General features: G+C 38.2%; 1 protein-coding gene across 4 annotated transcripts in view; it reads left to right on the top strand.

The window, feature by feature from the left end:
* Positions 1–23451, top strand: part of LOC121732879 (6-phosphofructo-2-kinase/fructose-2,6-bisphosphatase) — a 34189-nt gene extending 10738 nt beyond the window's left edge. Inside the window, exons 1-10 of one of the 4 annotated variants that reach the window (XM_042122889.1) lie at positions 6030–6223; positions 7298–7423; positions 11308–11468; positions 15360–15494; positions 18163–18306; positions 18838–18954; positions 19627–19845; positions 20500–20734; positions 21150–21277; positions 22950–23451. In XM_042122889.1, the coding sequence (XP_041978823.1) occupies positions 6160–6223; positions 7298–7423; positions 11308–11468; positions 15360–15494; positions 18163–18306; positions 18838–18954; positions 19627–19845; positions 20500–20734; positions 21150–21277; positions 22950–23033 (1413 nt within the window). In that variant the 5' untranslated portion in view covers positions 6030–6159 and the 3' untranslated portion in view covers positions 23034–23451. Of the gene's footprint in view, positions 1–6029; positions 6224–7297; positions 7424–11307; positions 11469–15359; positions 15495–18162; positions 18307–18837; positions 18955–19626; positions 19846–20499; positions 20735–21149; positions 21278–22092; positions 22208–22949 lie in introns of those variants that run through there. The other 3 variants (XM_042122890.1, XM_042122887.1, XM_042122888.1) reach the window with 3 other exon arrangements.
* Positions 23452–23973: the final 522 nt, after the last annotated feature.

The raw sequence follows: 23973 nt of genomic DNA on the forward strand, positions 1-23973 counted from the left end.
AATAGTCTGTCATAAAGTGGCATTATATTTGATTTTTTGTCGGTCGCGATTAGCCGCGGTAAAGATCGGAACGGCACCTTAAGTTTATGTCCGCAGTTTGTCTTAGATACTATATACGACAAGTGCTAACCGAATTGAACCAGCTACGTCTGACCGCGCGACGCAAGCGCTAGTTCCGCAGGAAAGGTCAATTGACAACGACCCGATTTCTGCTGACTACATCCAGACTTGAGCCAGACTATACCTACAAATGTTAGGTACTTTTTTTAGCCTATGCTATCCCACTGCTGGGCAAAGACCTCCCCCAGGGTCTTCCACTTGTCTCGCTCTATCGCCACCGTTGGCGATAGGTACAGTAATGGAGTAATCATGTTGGGATTATCATAAATAGACAAATATAACTGCTGGGCAAAAATTTTAATTTTCCAAGGACTATTTAAATGACACCCGTCAAATGGGAAAAAATATTGAAATAATAATAGGAGTATTCAAATTCCAAATGTGTGGAAGTAAACATTTAATAACTATGCCATACAATAGCTATGCTTACTGAACAATTTTTGGTAAAAACATGTTTTTGAGATTAATGTTATTTATTTTTTTTTAAATAAAGAAAGATAAAATACGTAAAACTTATGCACTAAAGTCCAAAACTATAATGTCGCTAAGTAAGTAAACAAAATGTATGATCACAGACCTTGGCATTATCACATAATTATCTATTATTTGGGCCGAGTTAAATTTAAATGTGGCCGCATGCCAAGTGCATTCCTTGACCCGTTCTGTATAAATATCGAACACGGGAGGCGGGTATCACTTCCGGTTTGTCACTCAGAGTAATAATTCTTTTAATCCAAATTACTTTCACATAATTATCATTCAGTAAATTATAATAATATTATTAAACTTACTCAATAAAAGTGTAACAAAACATAGTGATAATATTTTAGGATGTGTATGTTCCCTGTATGGATTTCACTGTGAAAGTAGTAGCGCTGAAAGAGCAACTTTTGGAACGTATTGGAACGTAGTTCCTTGTTGCGCCTTGGGCTAGCCTGAAAAAGTTGTAACGACACATTTTTATTAGTACCTGTATGGTAGGGGCAGAGGGCGTTGATAGTATTCCTGTGCGTCAACGTTTTTGAGAATGAAGAACAGCGACACGTTGTTAGTATTCCTGGGCGTCAGTAGATGGCGTTTTTTTAAATATTTTTTGAGTGTATAAGTAAAGTGCTCCAAGGCTTTTATTGAGCGTGGACGGGGCGCTGCTGGTAAAAGCCTTGTCGAGCTGTATTATGTATACAGGTTTCTCGAACATAAGAAATAACTTCGTTTCATTGGGGTGTCCCTTGACACCTCTCAAGTTTTTTTTTTCAACTTTTATATAGGAAAACTCTTTGTGCTGGGGCGCGTGCCCATACAAATTTAAAAAATTTTAGTCTTTTAAAGCGTTGCTATTTGCACAGTGAACTCTCAACAGGGAACCAATAAACACCCTAAAGTATTACACTTATATAGTTTTGTAACACCTTGTATATTTTAACGCTTTATTTATTACTAGCTGTTGCCCGCGACTTCGTCCGCGTGGACTTTAGTTTATAGCGCGCGGTGTCAACAAAATTTGTGTCAAATTTAAAAACTTTTTAAAACCCTGGTAAGTGCTTCCGGTGTAGCGCGGCCCTTAATTAATCAAAATACCCAAAAACAGCTATGCAGTGTGCACATAATCTATACTAATATTATAAATGCGAAAGTATCTCTGTCTGTCTGTCTGTCTGTCTGTCAGTCTCGCTTTCACGCCAAACGCCAAAACTACCGAACCGATTGTAATGAAATTTTGTATACAGATAGTCTAAAGCCTGAGAAAGGACAAAGGCTACTTTTTTACTGGAAAAAAGGGTTGTAAGGGGGTGAAAATGCGTAAATTTGTTCAAATTAAGTTAGTTCCAACAATTCATAATAGATGGCGCCGTGCGTCTTCTACATCGCGCTGACGCTTGCTCAAAAGTCTTTCTATAAGACGTGGTCACATCTTTTTAAGTTTCGATTTTTTTCGATTGTTATATCTATTCTACGGTATTAAATAACTCAGTACTTTATCTGTGCAGTGACGTAACCTTAAATCTATAAATGATAAATAGTTTATGGGTAAAGTTGTGTAATTGGAGGGCTAAATAAGCTTTAAAATTTGGCATAAAATATAAAGTTTAATATAAAAAAATGAAATACTTATTGTGTGCACACTGCACAGCTGTATTGATTTAAGGGGTACCAGGGTTTTTTTATAAAAGCTTTTGACACCAATTTTGTTGACATCGCGCGCTATAAACTGAAGTCCACGCGGACGAAGTCGCGGGCAACAGCTAGTGTTACAATAAAGTAAAAAATAAAACGCCATCTGTTGAATCGTATTAGAACTAAACTGTTCATTCCATCGATATATTTCTGGATTTTTTATAATATTATACATAAAATATGTTTAAGATTTTTGAAATTTTATTTTAATACACATCCAAGACCCAGGAACATTGAAAACTTTTTGTTCCGCCTGCGGGACTCGAACCCAGGACCCCCGGGATGAGCGCTGGCCACGCGCAATGCGAATTAATTTTCATCGATATTTTCATGGAAATAAGATATTTTCCCACATCAAAATGTAGCCTATGTCCTTTCTCAGACTCTAGAATAACTGTATACAAAATTTCATTGCAATCGGTTCAGTAGTTTTGGCGTGAAAGCAAGACAGACAGACAGACAGACAGAGATACTTTCGCATTTATAATATTAGTATGGATAGTATGGATTAGAAATGCAGTAGGAGTTCTACATAAGATAAGATAGATTGATTATTATTATACCAAGTGATAATATTATTAAACATAATATTCTAACGTATTAAAAACTATAAACAAAAACATACTAACTAATAAGTATGATTAGTTCTATGTTACAATAAAGTAAAAAATAAAACGCCATCTGTTGAATCGTATTAGAACTAAAATGTTCATTCCATCGATATATTTCTGGATTTTTTATAATATTATACATAAAATATGTTTAAGATTTTTGAAATTTTATTTTAATACACATCCAAGACCCAGGAACATTGAAAACTTTTTGTTCCGCCTGCGGGACTCGAACCCAGGACCCCCGGGATGAGCGCTGGCCACGCGCTATGCGAATTCATTTTCATCGAAATTTTCATGGAAATAAGATATTTTCCCACATCAAAATGTAGCCTATGTCCTTTCTCAGACTCTAGAATAACTGTATACAAAATTTCATTGCAATCGGTTCAGTAGTTTTGGCGTGAAAGCAAGACAGACAGACAGACAGACAGACAGACAGACAGACAGACAGAGTTACTTTCGCATTTATAATATTAGTATGGATATTGTCTGTCTCGTAAAGAATTCGGATTCAGAGTAAAACTGGACAACTCCTTTTTTTTAAGAAGGCAGGTCACTGTAGCCCTGACGTCACTGCGACCCATGAGGATCTATTGTGACTCCTTCGCACTAGAGTATCATCCCCAACCCAATACTGCTCATAAATTGAACGATATGGTTGGGGTTGGTGCCACGAATTTCCTCTGTGGACGAGTATTCGTGGCGACCAAGGTGCCTGTTCCTACTCTGTAGTAGAGCAGGGCAGTCGAGGAGAAGGTGAATAGGTGTTTCATCCTCCTCCTCACAGAATCTGCAAGTCGTTATGCTACAAATACCCATTCTGTTTAGGTGTTTGTTGAGCTTGCAGTGCCCAGTTAGGCTTCTGGTAAGGATTCTTAATTGGTTCCTACCCAAGGTGAGCACTAATTCTGATTGTTTCTTGTTGAAGTCAGGAATTAGTGCCTTGGAGTGTTCAAGGCCAGGGGTCTCAGCCCATTGCTTCCTGCATAGTCTGTGACCCCATTCCTTGAGCACTTGCTTTGTGGTACTGGGAGTTATACCACAGACTGGTTCTGGACCATATATGAGACTCTCGGCCCCAAGCTTAGCCAATTCGTCAGCGGTTTCATTGCCGGGGACGTTGCTGTGGCCCGGGACCCATACTAGGCGGATGTTGTTGTTCCTTCCTAGCATGTTTAACGTCTCAGCGCATTCCAGACTGACAACTCCTACAGGAGCTACTACCTGCTCAAAGTAACTAAGCTATAGTTTACGAATACCATTTAGGAGTTCCGAGAAGCATCAAGGTGATTAATAAGAGCTTCCCAAGATATCCGCGACTGGAGCACCTGTCACAGTCATTGAAGCACCCAAATATCATCGGTATCTAGATTCACGATCACGTTGGCGCCTCTGGCTACCCGTGCCAGACACACCCACCGATCCCATCCAACAACTTGTATTGCAATGCTATTCATAGTATTACGATGCTGTATAATGTATTACATTGCCAATGTAATAATGTATTGAATGCAAGTTCCGGTGATTAAATACAAAGTAATTTTGTCGTGCCAGTGATATTTGATATAACACGCCTTTTCTTAATCATTGTAAACTGAAAAGTCAGTATTAATATCCAAAAATAATAATACGCAAAGTCATAAATCATAATAAAAAATACGTGGTTTAAAATCCCACCTCACTTATACTAGTAGTGTTGGCTAATTGCTTATCATTAGGTGATATCGCTGCTCTTTATCTAGTTTATTATTAATGAGGGATTTTCCTATTTTTTTAATTTGATTGTCAAACAGTTTCCATTTTAATAACTAGATGGCGTATGGATAGACAACTATCGGTAATACCAGGGAATACCATCAATAATTGCTACAAAACTGGGCAAAAGAATGTAAAACTTGATACATTTCAACTTGAAAAAGACGCAATAATATTCCAATGAATAGGATAATAAAGTTATTATAACGATGTTTTAGCTAAAATTCACGGAAGAAATAGCCCTATTTACCGATATTCACACCAAATGTCACAGGAATTATACATTTTGGTTTTGACAACATCTTACCTGCACTTGTGCAAGATAACGGATATTTAATGGCTAATATTTTATCAATAATGAATATCAAAAACCCAGAAACCACAATTTGGAAAAAAATAATAAAAACCACACCAACAATAAAAAGTAGAAGAAGTTTGAAAGTGACATGCCCGCCAAAACTCTTTCAGTTGTCAAGTTTCAGTTTGGAGTTTTTGGGAGAATGAGAAAGAGTGATGTTGTGTTTTTATATTATTTTCCTAAAATTGTGTTATCTTGTGTTTTTAATGTGTAATATTGGTAGGATATTAACCATTAAATATTCGTTATCGTGCACAAGTGTGGGAAAGTGATGTAGTAACCAGAAACGTGCTCTTTTGTGTTCCCTCCAAAACTCCATCAAAAGTTTCAGTAAAGCGTCCTACCACTTTACTGAATCGAGCGACTTGACTTCTTGACTGTATTGACTTTATACTTAGACTTTGACTAGACTTTGGACCTGACTGACCTGACGATAATATATAAAAAATTGTATTAAAGAATATTGTTTTCCCGCCATAATATTATACTCGACACTGGCCATGGTTATAGCCGAAGTGCCATTATATGAAGAAAAAAAAAGTTTCAGTTTGACAAGCTTTTATTATGTCAGCGTGTTCCTAAACTATTACCAGTGTACTGGCCTAATCGCTTAGGCCAATGATCGCTTAGGTTTAAGAAATTTTGATTTATGTCACACTTGACAGTACACTAATATTTTTTGGAAACACAACGCATATGTAGTCAGTGATGCCAACCTGCAGATAATTTCAGATCGGTGAGGAACCAATAGAAAATCTAGAAGTGTCTATCCTTACGCCATCTAATTAAGATTGTTAAAATAAAATAAAAAAATATAAATGAAAATCCCTCATTATAATATACAATGATTATTAAAAAAAAATCCGTGCGTATTTTTTTTTTATTTTTACGCTTGGTAACACCGTACTGTAGTGTCAATTTGACTTTGACAATTCATTTGACATTTGACAGTCTGAATCCTGACACCTGTCAGTTAGTACGGATTTCTTTCCAATTCCAATCGTCAGTCGGCAGTCGTGGACTCGTGAATAAGTTTTGTTAAATTAGTGAACTAACATGTAAAGTGATTTAATAAAGTAAAGAACATTTCGAACAGGACATCGATCATTTGTGACGAGCCCGTGGAAAATCACAGTCATGGAATCTGACGAGAACCGTGCGGAGGGCTGGAAATACTTGAATAAGCAATTTTTTGGTGATGGTTCGTTCTTTAACATTTTACTAAATTTCTCACTTGTCTCACTTATGAATTTTATGATCAACAACTATTTTTAATAGTGATGTAAATAATGGGAGTGGTAAATTCAATGTAAAAGTTTCTTGTCCTCATAGGAAATCTAAAACAGAAATAAATCATGTATGTAACTTGATTGATGTATGCAAATATTTTCTAAATACAATATTAACTTATCTGGTGAACTAAGGTTAAATGTGTTTTACAAATTAATTGCCGATATCGCTGATAAATATTATTATCTTGTTAATAGGAAGAATATTACATTTAGAATTTGTTTTACTATTTTGCCTGTAAAGATATTAAAAGTAAATTGTTTTAGTTACCTACAGAAACCACTTTGTAAGCACAATCCTAAATTGCAACTGTTTTCATTCTAATGATAAAGTTGATGTAGCATAATTTTAGCATTGATTGTTTTTATTATGTTCGGACCATAAAGTTAATATACCTAGCGGAATAGAGAAACAAAGGCCTGAGCAAGAGAGATGTCACTATCAGTAATGCTGCGTGGTAAAAAGAGACGTGTGATACATGACGGCAGCAATATTTTTTTGACGTCCAGTTTGCACGTGCCGCACGTTGACAATTTAATCTCATAGAATTCATATTCAATCATGCTTGTGGAAGTGTATACATACACATATTTTTCACACAGATGAAAACCAATTTTGGTTATGTTTGACAGCTCGAGATTGTTGCTCTATTCCGCTAGGTATATTAACTTTATGGTTGGGACAAAAACTTTGTATGGATTATGAAACAATAGTAATTATCACTAAAATTAATTAGTGGCATAAATCATAATAACAATGAACTGATTTCTATATCATTTTAGGTGCCTTTGACAAAACAGGTGAATCACTGTTAAGTAAATTTCTGTAGTATTTTACAACAGAAAAATTATTTATTTTGTAGTTAATTCATTTTTTCTATTTTAACAAACTATTTTAATCACTAGCTGTTTGGTAGATGAAGATACATAGGCATAATATGACAGCCAGTCTTTAAAAAGTTATTAACTGTTTCCTTTTTTTTCAGGTGAACGTGCAAACTACGTAAACATTCCCCATGTGATCGCCATGGTCGGGCTGCCAGCGCGTGGCAAGACGTATATCTCTAAGAAACTGTCAAGATACCTCAACTGGATAGGAATTAATACTAGAGGTAATTTTTATATTTAAACCTACAATTAAAAAAGTGTTTATTCATCAAATTTTAATGAATAAACATTTTTTAATTTCTCTTAGTGCGGCAGCATTACAATTAGAAAATTAGTTTCTTTCTTTTTTTTTAATGTTTCTTTCTGTCAAACTATTTAAGTAAACTTTGTTAGTTAAGTTAACTTTTAAATATCTCTGAGTGGGGCCGGTGAGGAGTGTTCCATTCTTTCTGCAATAAACCATACAATATATTTGAGGAGCTGGCGAACAAAAAGTGACAAGTCCACCAGAGTGCAAAAGTATATTTTTTTTAATCGTCTTCTCTTGACTCATCTCCGTCAATTCCTGTTAATTATTTCAATCAAAACCGGTTAAAAAGGCTTTAAAAAGTCTGTTTACTTGTTTTTTAACCACTGTATAATTTTTTTTCTCGCGGACTAATCCGGTTTTGTTCGCCAGCTCCTCATTTGTTACAGTACTGTATGCTATTACACTATGTTAAGTAATAAGTTATGTAAGAAATAATCAATTAACATCTTGGAAACGTTACACAGATAACACTCAAGATTACACCATCTAATTACGTGCCTTTGAAGATGTATACAAAATAATTCTATTGCTTTTTTTTAAAGAACTGCTCTATAGTTTTTTATTATTGTCTGATACATTACTAAATCTGGGGGCACGGCAGTGCCCCCGCCAAGTCGAGCAAAAAAGTTAACTTTACAGACACTAGACAGGGACAGTTTAAGGTTATTGTAATTTAAGGACGCTATAACATTTTTTCACAAATATCAGCGATTTTCAGGTACCATTTTAAAGAATTAGGAGTCACACTGCGAGGATATTTTAGTTTATTCATAAAAATTTTATAGCTTCATACAAAATTATTCACATTTGATTAGGTACCATTATAGCTAAATACACTGAACTAAGGAAAATAAATATACAAAAATAATGTTGCTTATTTAGTCCCCTGTACGAATAGCTAAATATTTTATATAAAAATAAATAACATTTCCATTTATAAGAAAGATAAGAAACGCTTTCCTTCATACATTTTCGCCCTATTAAGAACGCGGCATGGCGAGCGTCGTAACCGCCACTGTACAAGGCGCGCTGATATTGAATGTTATTTTAATGTCTTTAACGTCTATATTCGTACTGACCTGCTAACTTTTGTAACAATTTTTGTGATAGCGTCCTTAAGGGTAAATATTTTTAATACTAATTGAGTTTTTATGTATTCTGGGGCGTAGCCAGGGCCCCCGCTACCATATGTGCAATGTGTGCAATGCACACGGGCGCCATCCTCTAGGGGCGCCAAATCGCCATCTTTAGGGGCTCCAAAACCAAGGACCCAAAAAATGTGCCTAAAGGGGCGCCAAAATCCTTTTTTTGCACACAGGCGCCAGTAGCCCTTACGTACCAGTAGCTACCACCATTTCTGCCGTAACAATTATATGGGGTCCCCGAGTCACAATGTGAATTTTAAGTTTTCTTTCCTTTTGTAAGAAATATGTGCCCTTTCTCGGGGGCTCCCAAACAAAATTTTAAACGGGCTCTTGCACGTTACGTTGTAGTATGTACTTGCGGTTGTAAAGATGACAGTCCTTCACACCAAATTTCATGGTTTAATAGCAATTAGGTAACAGAAATATTATTGTTACGCCATCTGTCGTGTCCGGTATTTGCCGATCGCGCGACGGACAGTAAACAAATGTGTTGACGATCAAACAAAATCCAACCATCTTGCAAATAGAATTAAATTTTCCACAAAACGTATTTATTTAAACTCAGATGCTCTGTTTATAATTATTATGAAATGTCTCTGATTAAATGATAACATTTGCATTACAAGCACAATATTTTATTTTTATTTTATTTCCCGTTCCGTGGCAACCCTGGCATATCTGCTCGGTACCTGTCATCGGTGGCGGCATCGTGCGACATCAAAGGCGTTTCGTTACTGTAGGGACTAATATTGCTATACTGTGGCAGTAGTGAGAGTACTTGGGACTAATACTAGTTTCTACAACCAATAACGATTCAAGTATAGTTTTCAAAGAGCCAGTACTGGCTGCCAATAAGACTGGCAGCCAGTACTGGCTCTGTGAAAACTATACTTAGCGGTCATTTGCAAGTTAGTAGTTACGTCAGATTTAGTTCTCTTCCCCCGCATTGGGGGCGCTGATTCCGCTTCAAATAAACACTAAAAGCAGGTGGGTATCATAAGTCCAGCGTACTTGTTTAATGGATTATGGAGGTCAGTGATCCAATCTCTCAGCAAATGTCAAAAATCTATGATCAAGGAGTTAGGAGAAAATGAATCATTTATGTCAATATTACATTATCCAATATAAATGATAGTCTAACATGCCCTTAACTCTAAGAATCCCCTGAATCCCCCCCTTAAGCCCGGCCGCACACTGTCCGAAATTCCTGATACGAAACAGTTGAACGTCCGCGCTGTCTCTTACATTTTGTACTGAGCCGAGTGAGCTCGAACTCGCCGGAAGGATAATATTTCGGATAGTGTGCGGGGTGGCGGTCCGGCGAAATTCAACTGTTTCAAACAGTTGAATTTCTGTTTCTGATCAGAATTCGGACAATGTGCGGCCGGGCTAAGGGTTATGTATCTCAATTCTCAACACGTTTTAGAAGAAAGGATTGTTAACAAAAATTCTTACGGCCTATTAAATTAGTGAAATCTTGAAGGATATGTAGATGTACCCTTAATTGCCCCTAAGGGAACACCTAGCATTAGGAGGAGGTTGGTGAAAACAGGCACTAGACTCCTTACTGGAGTGCGTGTTATCAATGACAAGAGGACAAACCTCACCTGATGACAAAGTCCACGTGCGCATTCTGACGCGGGGTGCCCTTGACCGCGACACTTGATTGTTGATGTTTGATGCCTCTTATCATACAGCTAGCGATGTAGCTGGTACATTGTTTGGTTCAGAATAGATATCTATTATGTTGTTGGGACGATATAGGCCAGTTTCATTTGCTTTCTGATTGAATAAAACGCGAAACTGCTGTCAACATGATTGAAGGCCCTTCCTATCCGGATTCGTTGTTGCATTCCGCGTGTGTGTGCACGAGTCCGATCAGGTCGGCCTGCGATCAGTCCGACCGAATTTTATCGGCCTCGCAGTTTAATGGAGGCCATTAGCTTCTTGCTGTCGGCGGCAGCATAGGTGAAGAACGCTTTCTATTTCTTTTTGTTTGTGTCCTTCGTCCCAATGAGTAAATCTATACTAAAATGAAAAAATTTACGGTCAACTTTATTGCTATCATGCTTGTCAGCCATTACAAAATTATGAAAAAAAAAACCGGCCAAGTGCGAGTCGGACTCGCGCACCGAGGGTTCCGACAGCTTAAAGGTATTATAGACCTGAGTATTTGGTATGAATTTCAATTTAATACCTCTACGCGTTTATGAGGAAATGGGTAGTAAGTTTAAAATTATTAAAAAAAAATATATTATGTGATGTAACTAAAAATTTATGGTTTTCGTAATTTTTCCTTTATCTATGCTATAAGACGTTGCTTCGTACCAAATTTCAAGATTCTGAGTTCACGGGAAGCACCCTGTAGGTTTTGATTCCCTTGCAAGTGTCGAAAATTTGCGGCATAAAAGGCTGTATCTTTTGATTGCGTTGGCTTAGAAGTTTGATTTTTTCACAGCTTCAAGGGACAGTAGACTTGAGTAATTGATATAAATTTCAGCTTCATACCTCCACGCGTTCCTGAGAAAAAGGGTCTTGACAGACGGACGGACGGACAGACGGACAACAAAGTGATCCTATAAGGGTTCCGTTTTTTCCTTTTGAGGTACGGAACCCTAAAAATACGGCATTTGCTAACTCTCTCTTTTATCAGTATTCAACCTGGGCGAGTACCGGCGGCACGCGACTACCGCGTACACCAGCCACGAGTTCTTCCGCGCTGACAACAAGGAGGCCATGGCCATCCGACAACAGTGCGCGCTCGACGCGCTGCACGACGTCTGCGAGTGGCTCGTCAAGGGCGGCGAGGTCGCGGTGAGTACCGACACCACCTCCACATAGTGCCAACCTTCAGGCCGCGGCCTCCTCCGACAAGGAGGCCAGGACGCGTATTCGCGGAGCAGGGTCCACAGAGGTCGTCGTGAGTTCCACGTAGTACCAACCTTTAAATGGTAATGTGCTAAGAGCCAACCTTCAAAAAGTTTAAACTAACGTCTACGTTACATTTCTTTCACAGTTAATTTAGGATCTTTGTAATGCCTAATCACAAAGAAGTTTCGAATAAAAGTAATTCTGAATAACAAACTATGGGTCCTTGCATAAGCAATTTGATGAAAGACTTGTGTGTCTAATATTTGCGCATTTGCAGATAACATAGGTACATCTATTAATGAGACTGAATAAAAAAACGCCTCCGTGTTCTAGTGGTATAGAGCACGGCTCTTGACTCGGAGATCGTAGGTTCGATTCCCGCGTTGGAAACAGGTTATTTCCAAGTTTGGTTAGGACAATGCAGGCTGATCACCTGATTGTCTGACAAGTAAGATGATCCATGCGTCGGATGGGCATGTAAAAAGTCGGTCCTGCGCCTGATCTCTCGCCAGTCGTGTCGGTCTTCCGTCCCACTGGGTTATGAGAGTAAAGAAATAGAGAGTGCTCTTGTGTACTGCGCACATACTTAGGCACTATAAAATTACTCCTGCGTAAGCTGGCCTGGTTTCAATGAAATCGGCCACCGTCACCGAAACCGGTGTGGGAGCTATTATACATCTATTAAATTAATATACTGAATGACGCCCGCAATCGCGTGGGAACCGTACATTTTTCCGGAATAAATCCTATGGCCTTTCCCGGGACTGAAAGTATCCTCATAAGTCTTAAACCTTTCAGCAAAATCGGTTCAGCGGTTTGGGCCGTGGGCGTGAAAAGGTAACAGACAGACAGAGAAACTTTCAGATTTCTTTATAATGTTAGTATGGACGTCAGTTTGTTACCTACCTACTACGTGTATATAATCTACCTATATAAACTTGTGCAATAAACACAGTTATCACAATATGACGGCACACCGAGACCACGCGGCGTCGCCGTGCGGCGTGCCCTTACCTTACCTTACACTGCTATAAACCATGATAGCCTCTTTGTGTAATTAATTGTATAGCTCGATAATATTATTAGTTGAGCTACTTCCATTAGCAGTATTATGGGCCATAATACTGCGAATGGAAGTAGCTCAACACGGGCAAAATGTAGTTTGCCATAATTTATGGCAAACTACATTTTGCCCGAGTGAAACAGGAAGTATTAATTTACAATTTAAATCCCCAATGGTCTATTTGCGACAATCTTGGTTATAGTTAATCGTTCTCCGTTCTCGATCATCGAATTTATGAACGAAAAGGCATAATATTTTAACACAGGGTTAACTTTAACTCTATTAGCTTTGTCCACACTGTGCCTTTTTTGTTCATCAAGGGCATGCGTTATAGCGCAGTCAACATCGCACGTGAGGCATGCCCGCGACGCTATGACACTTTTCTTTCCAACGATATGCCAAACGAAAGTTGAATAAAAAGATGATGACGAAAATTGAAGATGAAATTGCATTGTGTGGACCTGGCTATTGATGCAAATTTTGTCCTTTTTCTTGTACTCCTTAATTTGTATCTTTATAAGTGTGCACAATAAAGAATATTTCATTCAAGTTTGCCGGAGTGCAGTGAAAAAACTCCTTTCTGGTAATGAAATTTCGAGAGTCTACCTCAAACTGTTCAAAGGTTTTGGCCTGTGCCGTGTGCGTTGATCTATCAGCCAATCAGCCTTGCCTGTATATAGAAAATATTTTATGTAATAAAGTAAACTATAAATATAAATTAGCGACGCAGTTGCTGATTTCACTATCGGAGTTGCACACTATATTTTGATCGCCAATGTTGCGTGAATTTTTTTTTTATTTATTTAGTTATTTAAACACTTCATGCAAATATTTACATAGGCGGGCTTAATGCCTAGTGGCATTCTCTACCAGCCAACCTTAGGGTGATGATGAGAATGTTGAATAGGCGCATTCTAAAACAATATTACTTAGTTAAAATATGATGTGATAAATAGTTTTATAAACATTAATGTCTGATAACTTTTATTTTAATACATTTTATTATAATAAACCTACTTATACCGTACTTACCTATTACATACTAATACACAATATAATATTATGATAAAACCATACATAATTATTTAAAATAAATAATTAAAAAATATACCTACATAAAATATATGTTCATAATAAAATACTAAATTACCAAAAGAAAATATGGAAAAAATTGTTAAATATGAATTCCTGTGGAAACTCAATCTAATTACTTATTATCATTCAACTGATTTTGTAAATATAATTGACGAGCTCTATGTTTAAAGATATTTTTGTTAGGGGACATCCTGATTTCTTGAGGGAGGGCGTTCCAAAGGAGGATGGACTGTACAAGGAAAGAAGAGTGGACAATGCTGGAATTATGAGAAGGACAGTGGAGGCGCAAGTTTTTGGATGATCGTAGTTCCGTACTATGGGTATTACTGAAGAATTCAAGGTGGGACGACAAATATGGAGGAGCGCTAGGAGAGTAAAGGAGAGAGTACAAAGTACACAGTGCACGCAGTGATCGACGTTGACGAATTGGCAGCCATTGCAGCTTAGATCGGTATTGAGAGACATGATCAAACTTACGAAGATTGAAAATGAACCTGATGCAGTTATTTAGCATACGGTCAAGTTTGTTAAGAAGTTCTTCACGGAGTTCGAAAGTACAAACATCACCGTAATCCAGCAGCGGAACTATAAGGGCTTGAACCAGCAACAACTTTATATTAGAAGGTAAAAAGTTTTTTAATCGATAAAGAGATCTCAAGGAGCTGGTAACATTACGACTAACGTTGGTTATGTGTGTACGCCAATCGAGATTGTTGTCTATATATAGCCCGAGATCTTTAACACTAGAGCTAAAAGGGATAACACTATTACCTAAGACGACGGGTGGAAGGGCTCTAATGTCGATTCGGCTCAACAAACGCGGACTACCAATCAAGATGGCTTGGCGTTTACATGCAGACCGAAATTTTTGGACCACGCGTTTATAGCCTCTAAGTCCCTGTTCATGTTTCTAATTGCGACAGGTAAATCTTCAACCCTTTCTTGAATGTAGACCTGTAAATCATCAGCATAAAGGTGATACGCACAATGAACTATAACTAAGGATATAAAATTAATAAACAATGAAAATAAAAGAGGAGAGAGAATACCGCCTTGAGGTACACCAGCTTCAAGATCCACCCAACTAGAAGAGGAATCATCTAATCTTACACTCTGCTAGCGTCCTCGAAGATAGGAACAAAACCAATTTAAAGCTTCGGGTGAGAGTATACGGGAAAGAATCGACAAAAGAATGTCATGGTCGACGTTTTTAAACGCATTGGAAAAATCAATTAAGACTAAGACTGTGATTTTTGAGTTCTCCATGCCAGCCCTTACATCATTAGTTATTTTTAACAAAGCAGAGGTGGTACTGTGTTTATTTCTCTTCGATTAGTACTTATTTCTTTTTAATATGATTTGATAAGCAAAGTAATAACTAGAACGATATGGCAATATTGGCAATAATATTATGTTAATATAATCAGTTCTCATAAAATACCCTCTTAAGAAAACAAAAACTTATTTAAATGTAAAATACGAGTTACTATTATGGCCAGTTTCTAATTAGGTTTTTCTGACAGGAGTTTATTTACTCACTAGCGCTTTTGATTAGCTAATTTCAAAATATTAACCAATCAAAAACTCCGTTGTATATCAGTATTCCTATAAAAAATACCTAAGAAAAGGGGCATTTTTAAATTTAGAATAATCTGACATTATTATTTTTTATTCAGGTGTTCGACGCAACAAACTCGACGCGGGAGAGGCGGCGGATGATCAGGGACATAGTGGTGCACAAGATGGGCTTCAAACTGTTCTTCGTGGAGTCCATATGCGACGACCCCAGGATTATAGAACAGAATATTATGGTATGTATTACATATTTACTAGTAGTATGCTTTAATTTCCTTACACATTTCATGAATGAGTTAAACGAATATTTACGATATATATATATATATTAGGTACTTGCGCAATTTTTTTACACCTCGTTTATGTTGAATAATGTTGTTGTCTGTGTCTGATACATTGAAAAGGCTGAAACAAGTTAAAAATAAATCTTGACATGAAATTGCAACGTGCACTTTACATACTTATATCTAAAAGGGCCCATTCACGGCAGGCCGCCTTGCCATCCGCCGGCTTATGCAGGATAGTGAATGGGCCACTCAAGGAGCGTTCTATTTAACGAAAGTGCTGCGAATTGGTATCACAAATCCGAAACTTGTACTATAGTATTTACTTGACATGTGCCTACCTATAATTCCCGTACCTTAATATAATAATAATATCTATGCACGCTTCAGGCTGGCCTCGAGGTAAGTTCTCAAAGAGCTTATGTTACAAGTACTAGACAACGGAATCATAATCATAATTTTTATTTGCAAGAATATGGTCACAAATTGATCGTAAAAATTAAATATTTTGCTAGAAGCATGCAATTTTTTAAATCTTAAATGCTAAGTGGTTCCAATTACAACAAATAATAAAACCAATAATAAAATGTTGAAATAAGTCCAAACAGAAATTTATTCTTTTGTACTGTACATACATAATATTATATTTAAGATTTTTAATTATTATACACATACTCGATTAACGTCCATGACCCAGTATTGAAAATGTTTGTCCTATCAGCGAGATTTAGTTGCCTTCCATCAGGTGACACGTTTGACGGTTGCCTCCAATTTTATTAAAAAAAAAATATTGAAAAACGCGAACTCTAGCTTGAGAGTCTCGCTTTCTAACTGTAGCCACAGAAATTCAAATTTCAATCCCTATTATAAAAGTCAATCTCTATTCTCTGAGCCCCCTCAGACATAAGGAACACGACTATAGTCCGTCAAGAAAGTGAAGAAATTAAAAAGTGGCAACATCGTAGTGTCATCCCTTTCAAACCAATCTAAGAAAAAAGAGATGACACTACGATGTTGCCAGTTTTTAATTTCTTCACTTTCTTGACGGACTATAGTCGTGTTCCTTATGTCTGAGGGTTGTCGTCCTCCCCCTTCTATGACCTTCCATCTTATGATGTTACGCTAGCTTTTCTATCTTCGGCCACTCGAAAAGCGTCGTAGACATTAATTAGCAAAAGACATTAATTTTGAGGAGAGTAGGTTATAATAATAATAATAATAACTTTTATTTCGGATCACAACAAAAATCCATAGTGTTAGTAAATAATATAATTGAGACTTAAACTATGTTAGTACATCACATTATCAAATAACAATAGCAACAATTTGTGTATTAGGAATGGTGAGGCGTTGGAACTTTTAATGAGCCTATTCCTATTTAACGTGAACCTCTATCCAATGCCTTACCAAACCATCAAGATTATCAGTCAATACCCTTAGAATGCTGTTATTACTACTTTTGACACGCTGCATCAATGACGCCACTCTTTTTCTTATTATGGCGTTAAAGCCATCGGTGCGCATTTCTGCAAACATGCCTGAGGCACTACAGTACCTTGGTAGTCCTAACAGCACTCTAAAGATATTATTGTATTGAACACGAAGAGCATTTATCGCGCGCTGGGTGTAGCTCGCCCATAGATTGCATGTGTAAAAGGACTGGCAGTAAGCTTTAAATAAAGTCACTTTTACCTCATCAGAGCATCTTGCAAATCTACGAGCTAACATGTTCCCACGTACGGCCAACGCTCTTCGCTCCCTCTCAATGTCTACATCGTCAACAAGCGTATCAGTTACCCAATGACCCAGGTATTTAAATTTATGGACTCTAGCAAGTGGAACTTCATTAAGAAACACGGGTGGTATTGTGCTAACTTTATGTTCACGGGGTTGGAAAACAAGTAGTTCACTTTTCTTAGAGTTATACCTGAGTCCTTGGGCCTCAGCATACGCTTGACACTTGCCTAGCAGTTTTCTGAGGCCACTGACCGAGGGACTGAGCAGCACCATGTCATCAGCATAACTAATGTTGTTTAGCATCACTCCGCCCATGGAACAACCGACATTAGTGTTGCTCAGCTCCTCGATCAGCTTATTTATGTAAAGGTTGAAGAGACGAGGAGAAGTTAATCCACCCTGTCTAACTCCACACCTTAATTTGTACAGGTTAGAGAGAGCCCCAGACCACTTTACAGCATTTTCCTGGTTCTTGTACCAATAATCAAAAATATTAATAATCTCAATTGGAAGATCCGTCTCATCCAGCAACTTGTTGCGTAGTATCTCATATATAACCTATAGTTCCTGCACTTTCCCTACACTGAGCAAGTGCCATGCCACATGATGCGGTGCGGCGGTGCCGCTCCGGTATCCTACATATACAAATGTATGGTAAGTTACACGGCGCCGTCCGGTGCGCTCCGGCGCTGCACCGCACGCGCACCGGAATCGAGACAAGACGGGGACGCGGGGAGCTCGAGTCCGTCGCTGCTACAGTACTGCAAAACGTTGCGGTGCCTGCTCACCGTGTGGCCGCCGGCCGGTAGTCCGGCGTGACGGCCTCCGGTGCGGTACCGCACCGCGTCGTGTGGCATGGCTGTAACAGACTTATCTTCTGCAGGAGGTGAAGGTGAGCAGCCCCGACTACACCAACATCCAGAACACGGACAACGTGCTGAATGACTTCCTGCTCCGGATAGAACACTACAAGGAGAAGTACGAGCCGCTCGAGGAGAGCCTCGAGTCGGAGTGTAGCTTCATGAAGGTGGGCTTTACTTTCTTCAGCTTAACCTAATAGAAACATACTAATGACAGTACTCAGAGGCATTTAATGATTACTTACCTTTAATTTAATGGAGAGTTTAATAGTAAATGTATGGTACGTTTCCGTGGTACTAGTGAACTATTAAAATTGTTTTTATCTTTGGTCAAAAAATAAATAATAAGGCGCTCACAACTTTAAGATGCCTTGTAAAAAAATATATGCATTCTATACGTATTAAGAAACTAATAACTAATTAATTTATGATTTTTGAAGTTGTTTTCATGGATGACCATTGGTCATCCAAGGAAACTTGGATGACATACCCTTCAACGTCTAAGCCTGAATTTTTTTGGCTCCAAAGATGATCTCTTTTATTATCGATATTTTATTATCATATATCGACGAAAAATCTCAAAGGGTGTCCACTTCAATGCGTATATTTTTTATGTACGACCACAGTAACAGTTTTTTTACCGATTCCGTAAAAAATTACAGAATAAACAGATTTTGATTATTCCCATTCGTTTGTAGATCTACGACACGGGCGAAAAGGTGGTGGTGCACAAGCACGAGGGCCACATACAGAGCCGCATCGTCTACTACCTCATGAACATACACATCGTACCCCGGACTATATACCTCACGAGGGTGAGTAGTACACTTATAGTCTTCCTGCTTGCGTGCAACATGTCGGCTTTTGGTTGGATTATTTACTGTATGCGCTATAGTAGCGCCCTCGGAGCAGAGGGTCACAACTCCGTTGCTCCAAAGAACAACCAACCTTATTGGCATACCTGTCGTATTTTTGTGTACACCTATGAAACATACGCCGATCGAAAGAGAAGATGTTTACAAACAACAAAATATACTCTTTGACAAAATGTCCTAAATAATATACTTTCTGAGTTATTACAATTTGAAAATGTAAAATTTAATAACATTTTAGATACAACCTGAAATATTTCAAAAAGTATAACATTTATGACATTTTGTCAAAGAGTATTTGTTGTTTGTAATTATTTTCTCTGTCGATTGGCGTATGTTTCAAAGGTGTACACCAAAATACGACATTTTAAGTATGTACTTGAAACTTATTAGGTATGCCACGCTCCATACAAAAAGGTTCGAACTCTTTTGTTTATCGCGCGCAACCCGTAATTTTTCCGGGATAAAAAGTAACCTATTATGTCCTTTCCCGTCACTCAAAATGTCTCCATACCTTTTAGCAAAATCGGTTCAGCGGTCTGGGCGTGAACAGGTAACAGGCAGACAGACACACTTTCGCATTTATAATATTATGTATGTATTGTATTTTGGCAGCACGGCGAGAGCATGCACAACCTGGTCGGTCGCATCGGCGGCGACAGCGAGCTGTCGGCCCGCGGGCGCGCGTACGCCGGCGCGCTCGCCAAGTACATCTCCGCGCAGGACATTCCGCACCTGCGTGTGTGGACGTCGTGGATGCGCCGCGCCATACAGACCGTGCACGACGTGCGAGCGCCGCAGGAGCGGTGGAAGGCGCTCAACGAGATCGACGCCGTACGTACACACCATAGAACACAAAATTAAATTTAGAAAGAAAGGAATCCTGATAAAAATCAGTTGAACCGATCAAATCACTGGAAATTGCTTTCATGAATTAAACCCCAAATTTTGCAGCACTGAGCGAGCTGATAGTCATGAACTACGGCTAAGAAAACTTTCGATCGTATCAGCTTTCAATCAAAAGTAACTAGACTTAGGGCCTGTTTCACCACTTTCTGATAAAGTGCCTAATAGGCTATTCACAACTTTTTTGACAGGTTCTCCATACTTGCTCTGTCAAGTTAATTGGTGGATAGCCTTATCAGGAAGTGGTGAAACAGGCCTTTAATCATTTAAGTCTAGTTACTTTTGATTGAAAGCTGAAATTTTTTAAAACGTATATATACTTCGTGGCATTGTAGTCATCTACAATGGCCACGAAAAATTGTAAAAATTACGTCCAAAGACTTGTACCATCAGATAAATAGATAAATAAGCAGATTGCGTACCTACGTTGTCTGGGCTATAATGTCAAGTAATGTATCGAACATTGTGATCTTGTGGCTGGACTTGACATAACTGGACCAAATTAGGTGCGTAATATGCCTACGATTTGCAGAATATGTGAATTTCTCTTACGGTATATGGTAACATTACTTTCTTCTCCAGGGCATCTGCGAGGAGATGACGTACGCGGAGATCCAGGCGAAGTATCCGTCCGACTTCAACGCGCGCGACGCCAACAAGTTCGCGTACCGCTACCCGCGCGGCGAGAGCTACGAGGACCTGGTGGCGCGCCTGGAGCCCGTCATCATGGAGCTGGAGCGGCAGGGCAACGTGCTGGTGGTGTCGCACCAGGCGGTCATGCGCTGCCTGCTCGCCTACTTCCTGGACAAGAGCGCCGGTGAGTACTGACGAGAGCTACGGATTACTATGCTATACAATTCCTGTAAGCTGTAGTACAAATTATTTGAAATTGGGCTAGTTTTAAGGAGGCAGTTAATGTCAGGAAAGCATTTAATATTGCCGCATATACCGTTACATTTACATTGACCAATCACAATAACGGCCGTTCCCAATATTTGATCTATCTCTGGTTTTGCCCTACTAGAGATAGAAATAGCTCACAATTTACATAAAATATATGTCTCTAATGTCTAATGTGAGCTATTCCTATCTCTAGTAAGGCAAAACCAGAGCTAGATCAAATATTGGGAACGGCCGTAAGTCGTTTTGACTGTTAATAAACACGAGTACACAATATCCAACAAAGTTATGTATTATGTTATACTCGAGTAAATGTAACTGTTATCTTTCAGATGAGCTACCGTACTTACACGTACCGCTGCACACGGTGATCAAGCTCACGCCCGTCGCGTACGGCTGCCGCGAGGAGCACATCAAACTGTCCGTCGACGCCGTCGACACGCATCGCCCCAAGCCCGCTGTGAGTACGCAAACGTGCACGCACACATACAATTGTACAAACACACTCACACTTTTAGTAAATGCAACTAAGTCCGCAGAGAGTATATTCGATCTCACACATGCACGCACACATAGACGAATGTACGTCGCTTACCCACTCACACTTAGTTAACACAATAATTAAGCCGGCTCTCAGTTCTCACGCATACACGTACACTCTTGCAAGCATTAATATCTCACGCAACGACCAATGCTCGATGTAAGTACGCTCGCAGGCATGGGCGTACCGAGGGGGGGGCAACTGCCCCCCCCTGGATCATGTTGACGTCCCTACTATGTATATTATCTAGTACTTTTATCTATAAAAATTAAAAATTAAGAAAACTAATTTTTGCCATTTCTTTGCAATACAATATTTTTACAACTACAAATTATTAATTTTTTATTCTTTATAAACACCTAGCTTATGAAAAATCTGATTTGCCCCCCGCCCCTGGCCCAGAACCTGTGTTATTTGCCCCCCCAGCACCAGAACCTCCGATGAGTGTACGAGTGCAAGCACAGACTCTTGCACGCATTTATTAAACACAACGATTCAAGTTCGATACTTGTACGCACACAACACATTTTATGCGTGATTTTAGGCAACTTAGTTTGTTATCATTTTCTATAACTTTGCCTGAATTTGTTAGTTTAAACTTCAAAGAAATACACACAGCTGCTATTTATGTGCTTTACGTACAAGGTGCTACCTTGTACTGTACCTATCCTCGGCTTAATCGCTTAACCTAAGTAAAGCTTTCGCCGACTTATAATTCTCAATGTTTCTAACAGGACACTGATGCCGATGTGCCAGGAAATTCTTGACCGACATATTGCGACATGTTGCTGGCAACTACAATGCCGTCTGGGCAAAAAACATGACAAATTAAAAAAATACTGTCATTTACATTTTGTTTCATTTTATTCCTTATTCAAAATTGAAGTTGCTAGCAACTTTGGATGGTGGAAATTAACCATAGACACAGAAGATCAATGTTGCCAGTTAAGTTTAATAATTAATTTCGGGCGGTGGATTTTGTTATGTGATAACGTTATATGCTCATTCAAGTTGTAAACTAAAATCTGGAATTCGCTTTGGTACGGTGATTGTCGCAATTTTTGTTGTAAATTATTTTTCGTGCTTAAGGTTCACTCAATAAAATTATAATATGTTCCATGTATGATGTCAGAAGTCAAGTACATATTTAAACCAATTTAAATAATACATAAGCACAGACTTATGTCTGCATAGTAAAAATGTGTCGACTACACTACATGTATGTAAATGTTGCTACTTAAAATTACTACATCTACATTTTCGTAGTGCTGTGAAGCAAACATTGATACTGCTTTTTTGTCCCGTTTTGTTTCTGTGATATTCTATTCTGTTGACAATCTAGTTGTATTACTGCTATCCACAATAAAAATATACATTTTAGAAGGATACGTATGTCAAAGGAAGGATTTATCTTAATTATACACTTTTATATAAGTAAACAAAACTTTTCATGTCTAAGAAGCAAAAGGTGAAAGCGAAACGCTAAGAAATTCGTAATCTTCCACTAACTGCGTCATTCACACGCGCACAATAAATATTACTTCGAAAAATACAATACTTTTTATATTGTCTATGGTTTGTATCTGTACAGGTGATACCAGCCCCGCCCATCGAGCCGCCCGTGCCGCCCATAGTGAACGGAGATACGAATGGAGATGACGAAGAAAATCATTAGACTTGTTTTAATAATAAAAACTATGTTATACGCTGCAGGAGATCGTGCTTACCCGCTCACTCATTATGCGGGTGAGCGAGATAGCATGACGTCCAGTATAGTTCAATGTTATATTTAACCAATCAGGTAACGGGCATGTTGAGTTGATGATTTTGAGACTGATTTGTGAGGTAAGTCGATATCTAGAGGGATGCTAAATGAAATTTCATAGCCGTAGGCGCATGGAGTCACATGACCATAGACAATTTGTTGTTTCTAAACGACACTGCACAGTATGATGGCGACATCTAATATATATATTATCTGTATTTTGTTGCGGATATTTGCACATCACGTCGTCTTGTACCGAATCAACAAAAGCGTTGCCTTTTGATGTTTGAGACAGAAGATCTGTCAGCAGTGTTGCCAGCCATGTAAATTTCACGTTGGCAACTCTATCTGTCAGAAAATAGCCTGAAAACGCTACTGCGCATTTGAAATTAGCGCTAGATTTTGATACGTGACAAAAATATATTTTAATACAATATAGCCCCTCAATGGTGACGTCAAATCATACTGGCCAGTAACACTGGTTTAGGAACAATCACTTTTTAAACTTGTATAGAATTTTGCAGAGCAAATATACTTCGTTGTAGTTGTTTTGTACTTTTTGTAAATAGATAACGTATATCTAGATTATCTAGTCTTAATTATTGGGTATCAAATACCATATTTTATTTATTCAATTCCTCGCCAAAGAGCTAATGCAGTTTACGGTAATATCGCATTGTTGTTTGTTAATGATAATTAAAAATTATAATACACAGTTATCTACACTATTGTAATAGAATTTTTACAAATACATGTACACACATTAATTATAAACATTACCAGGGTAAATATACTGTAAATGATAGTGTTGCTACAAATAAGAATGGCAGAGTCCATATTGTGTTGTTGT

Source organism: Aricia agestis, chromosome 13 (genome assembly GCF_905147365.1).
Source record: "Aricia agestis chromosome 13, ilAriAges1.1, whole genome shotgun sequence".
Taxonomy (NCBI): Eukaryota; Metazoa; Arthropoda; class Insecta; order Lepidoptera; family Lycaenidae; genus Aricia; species Aricia agestis.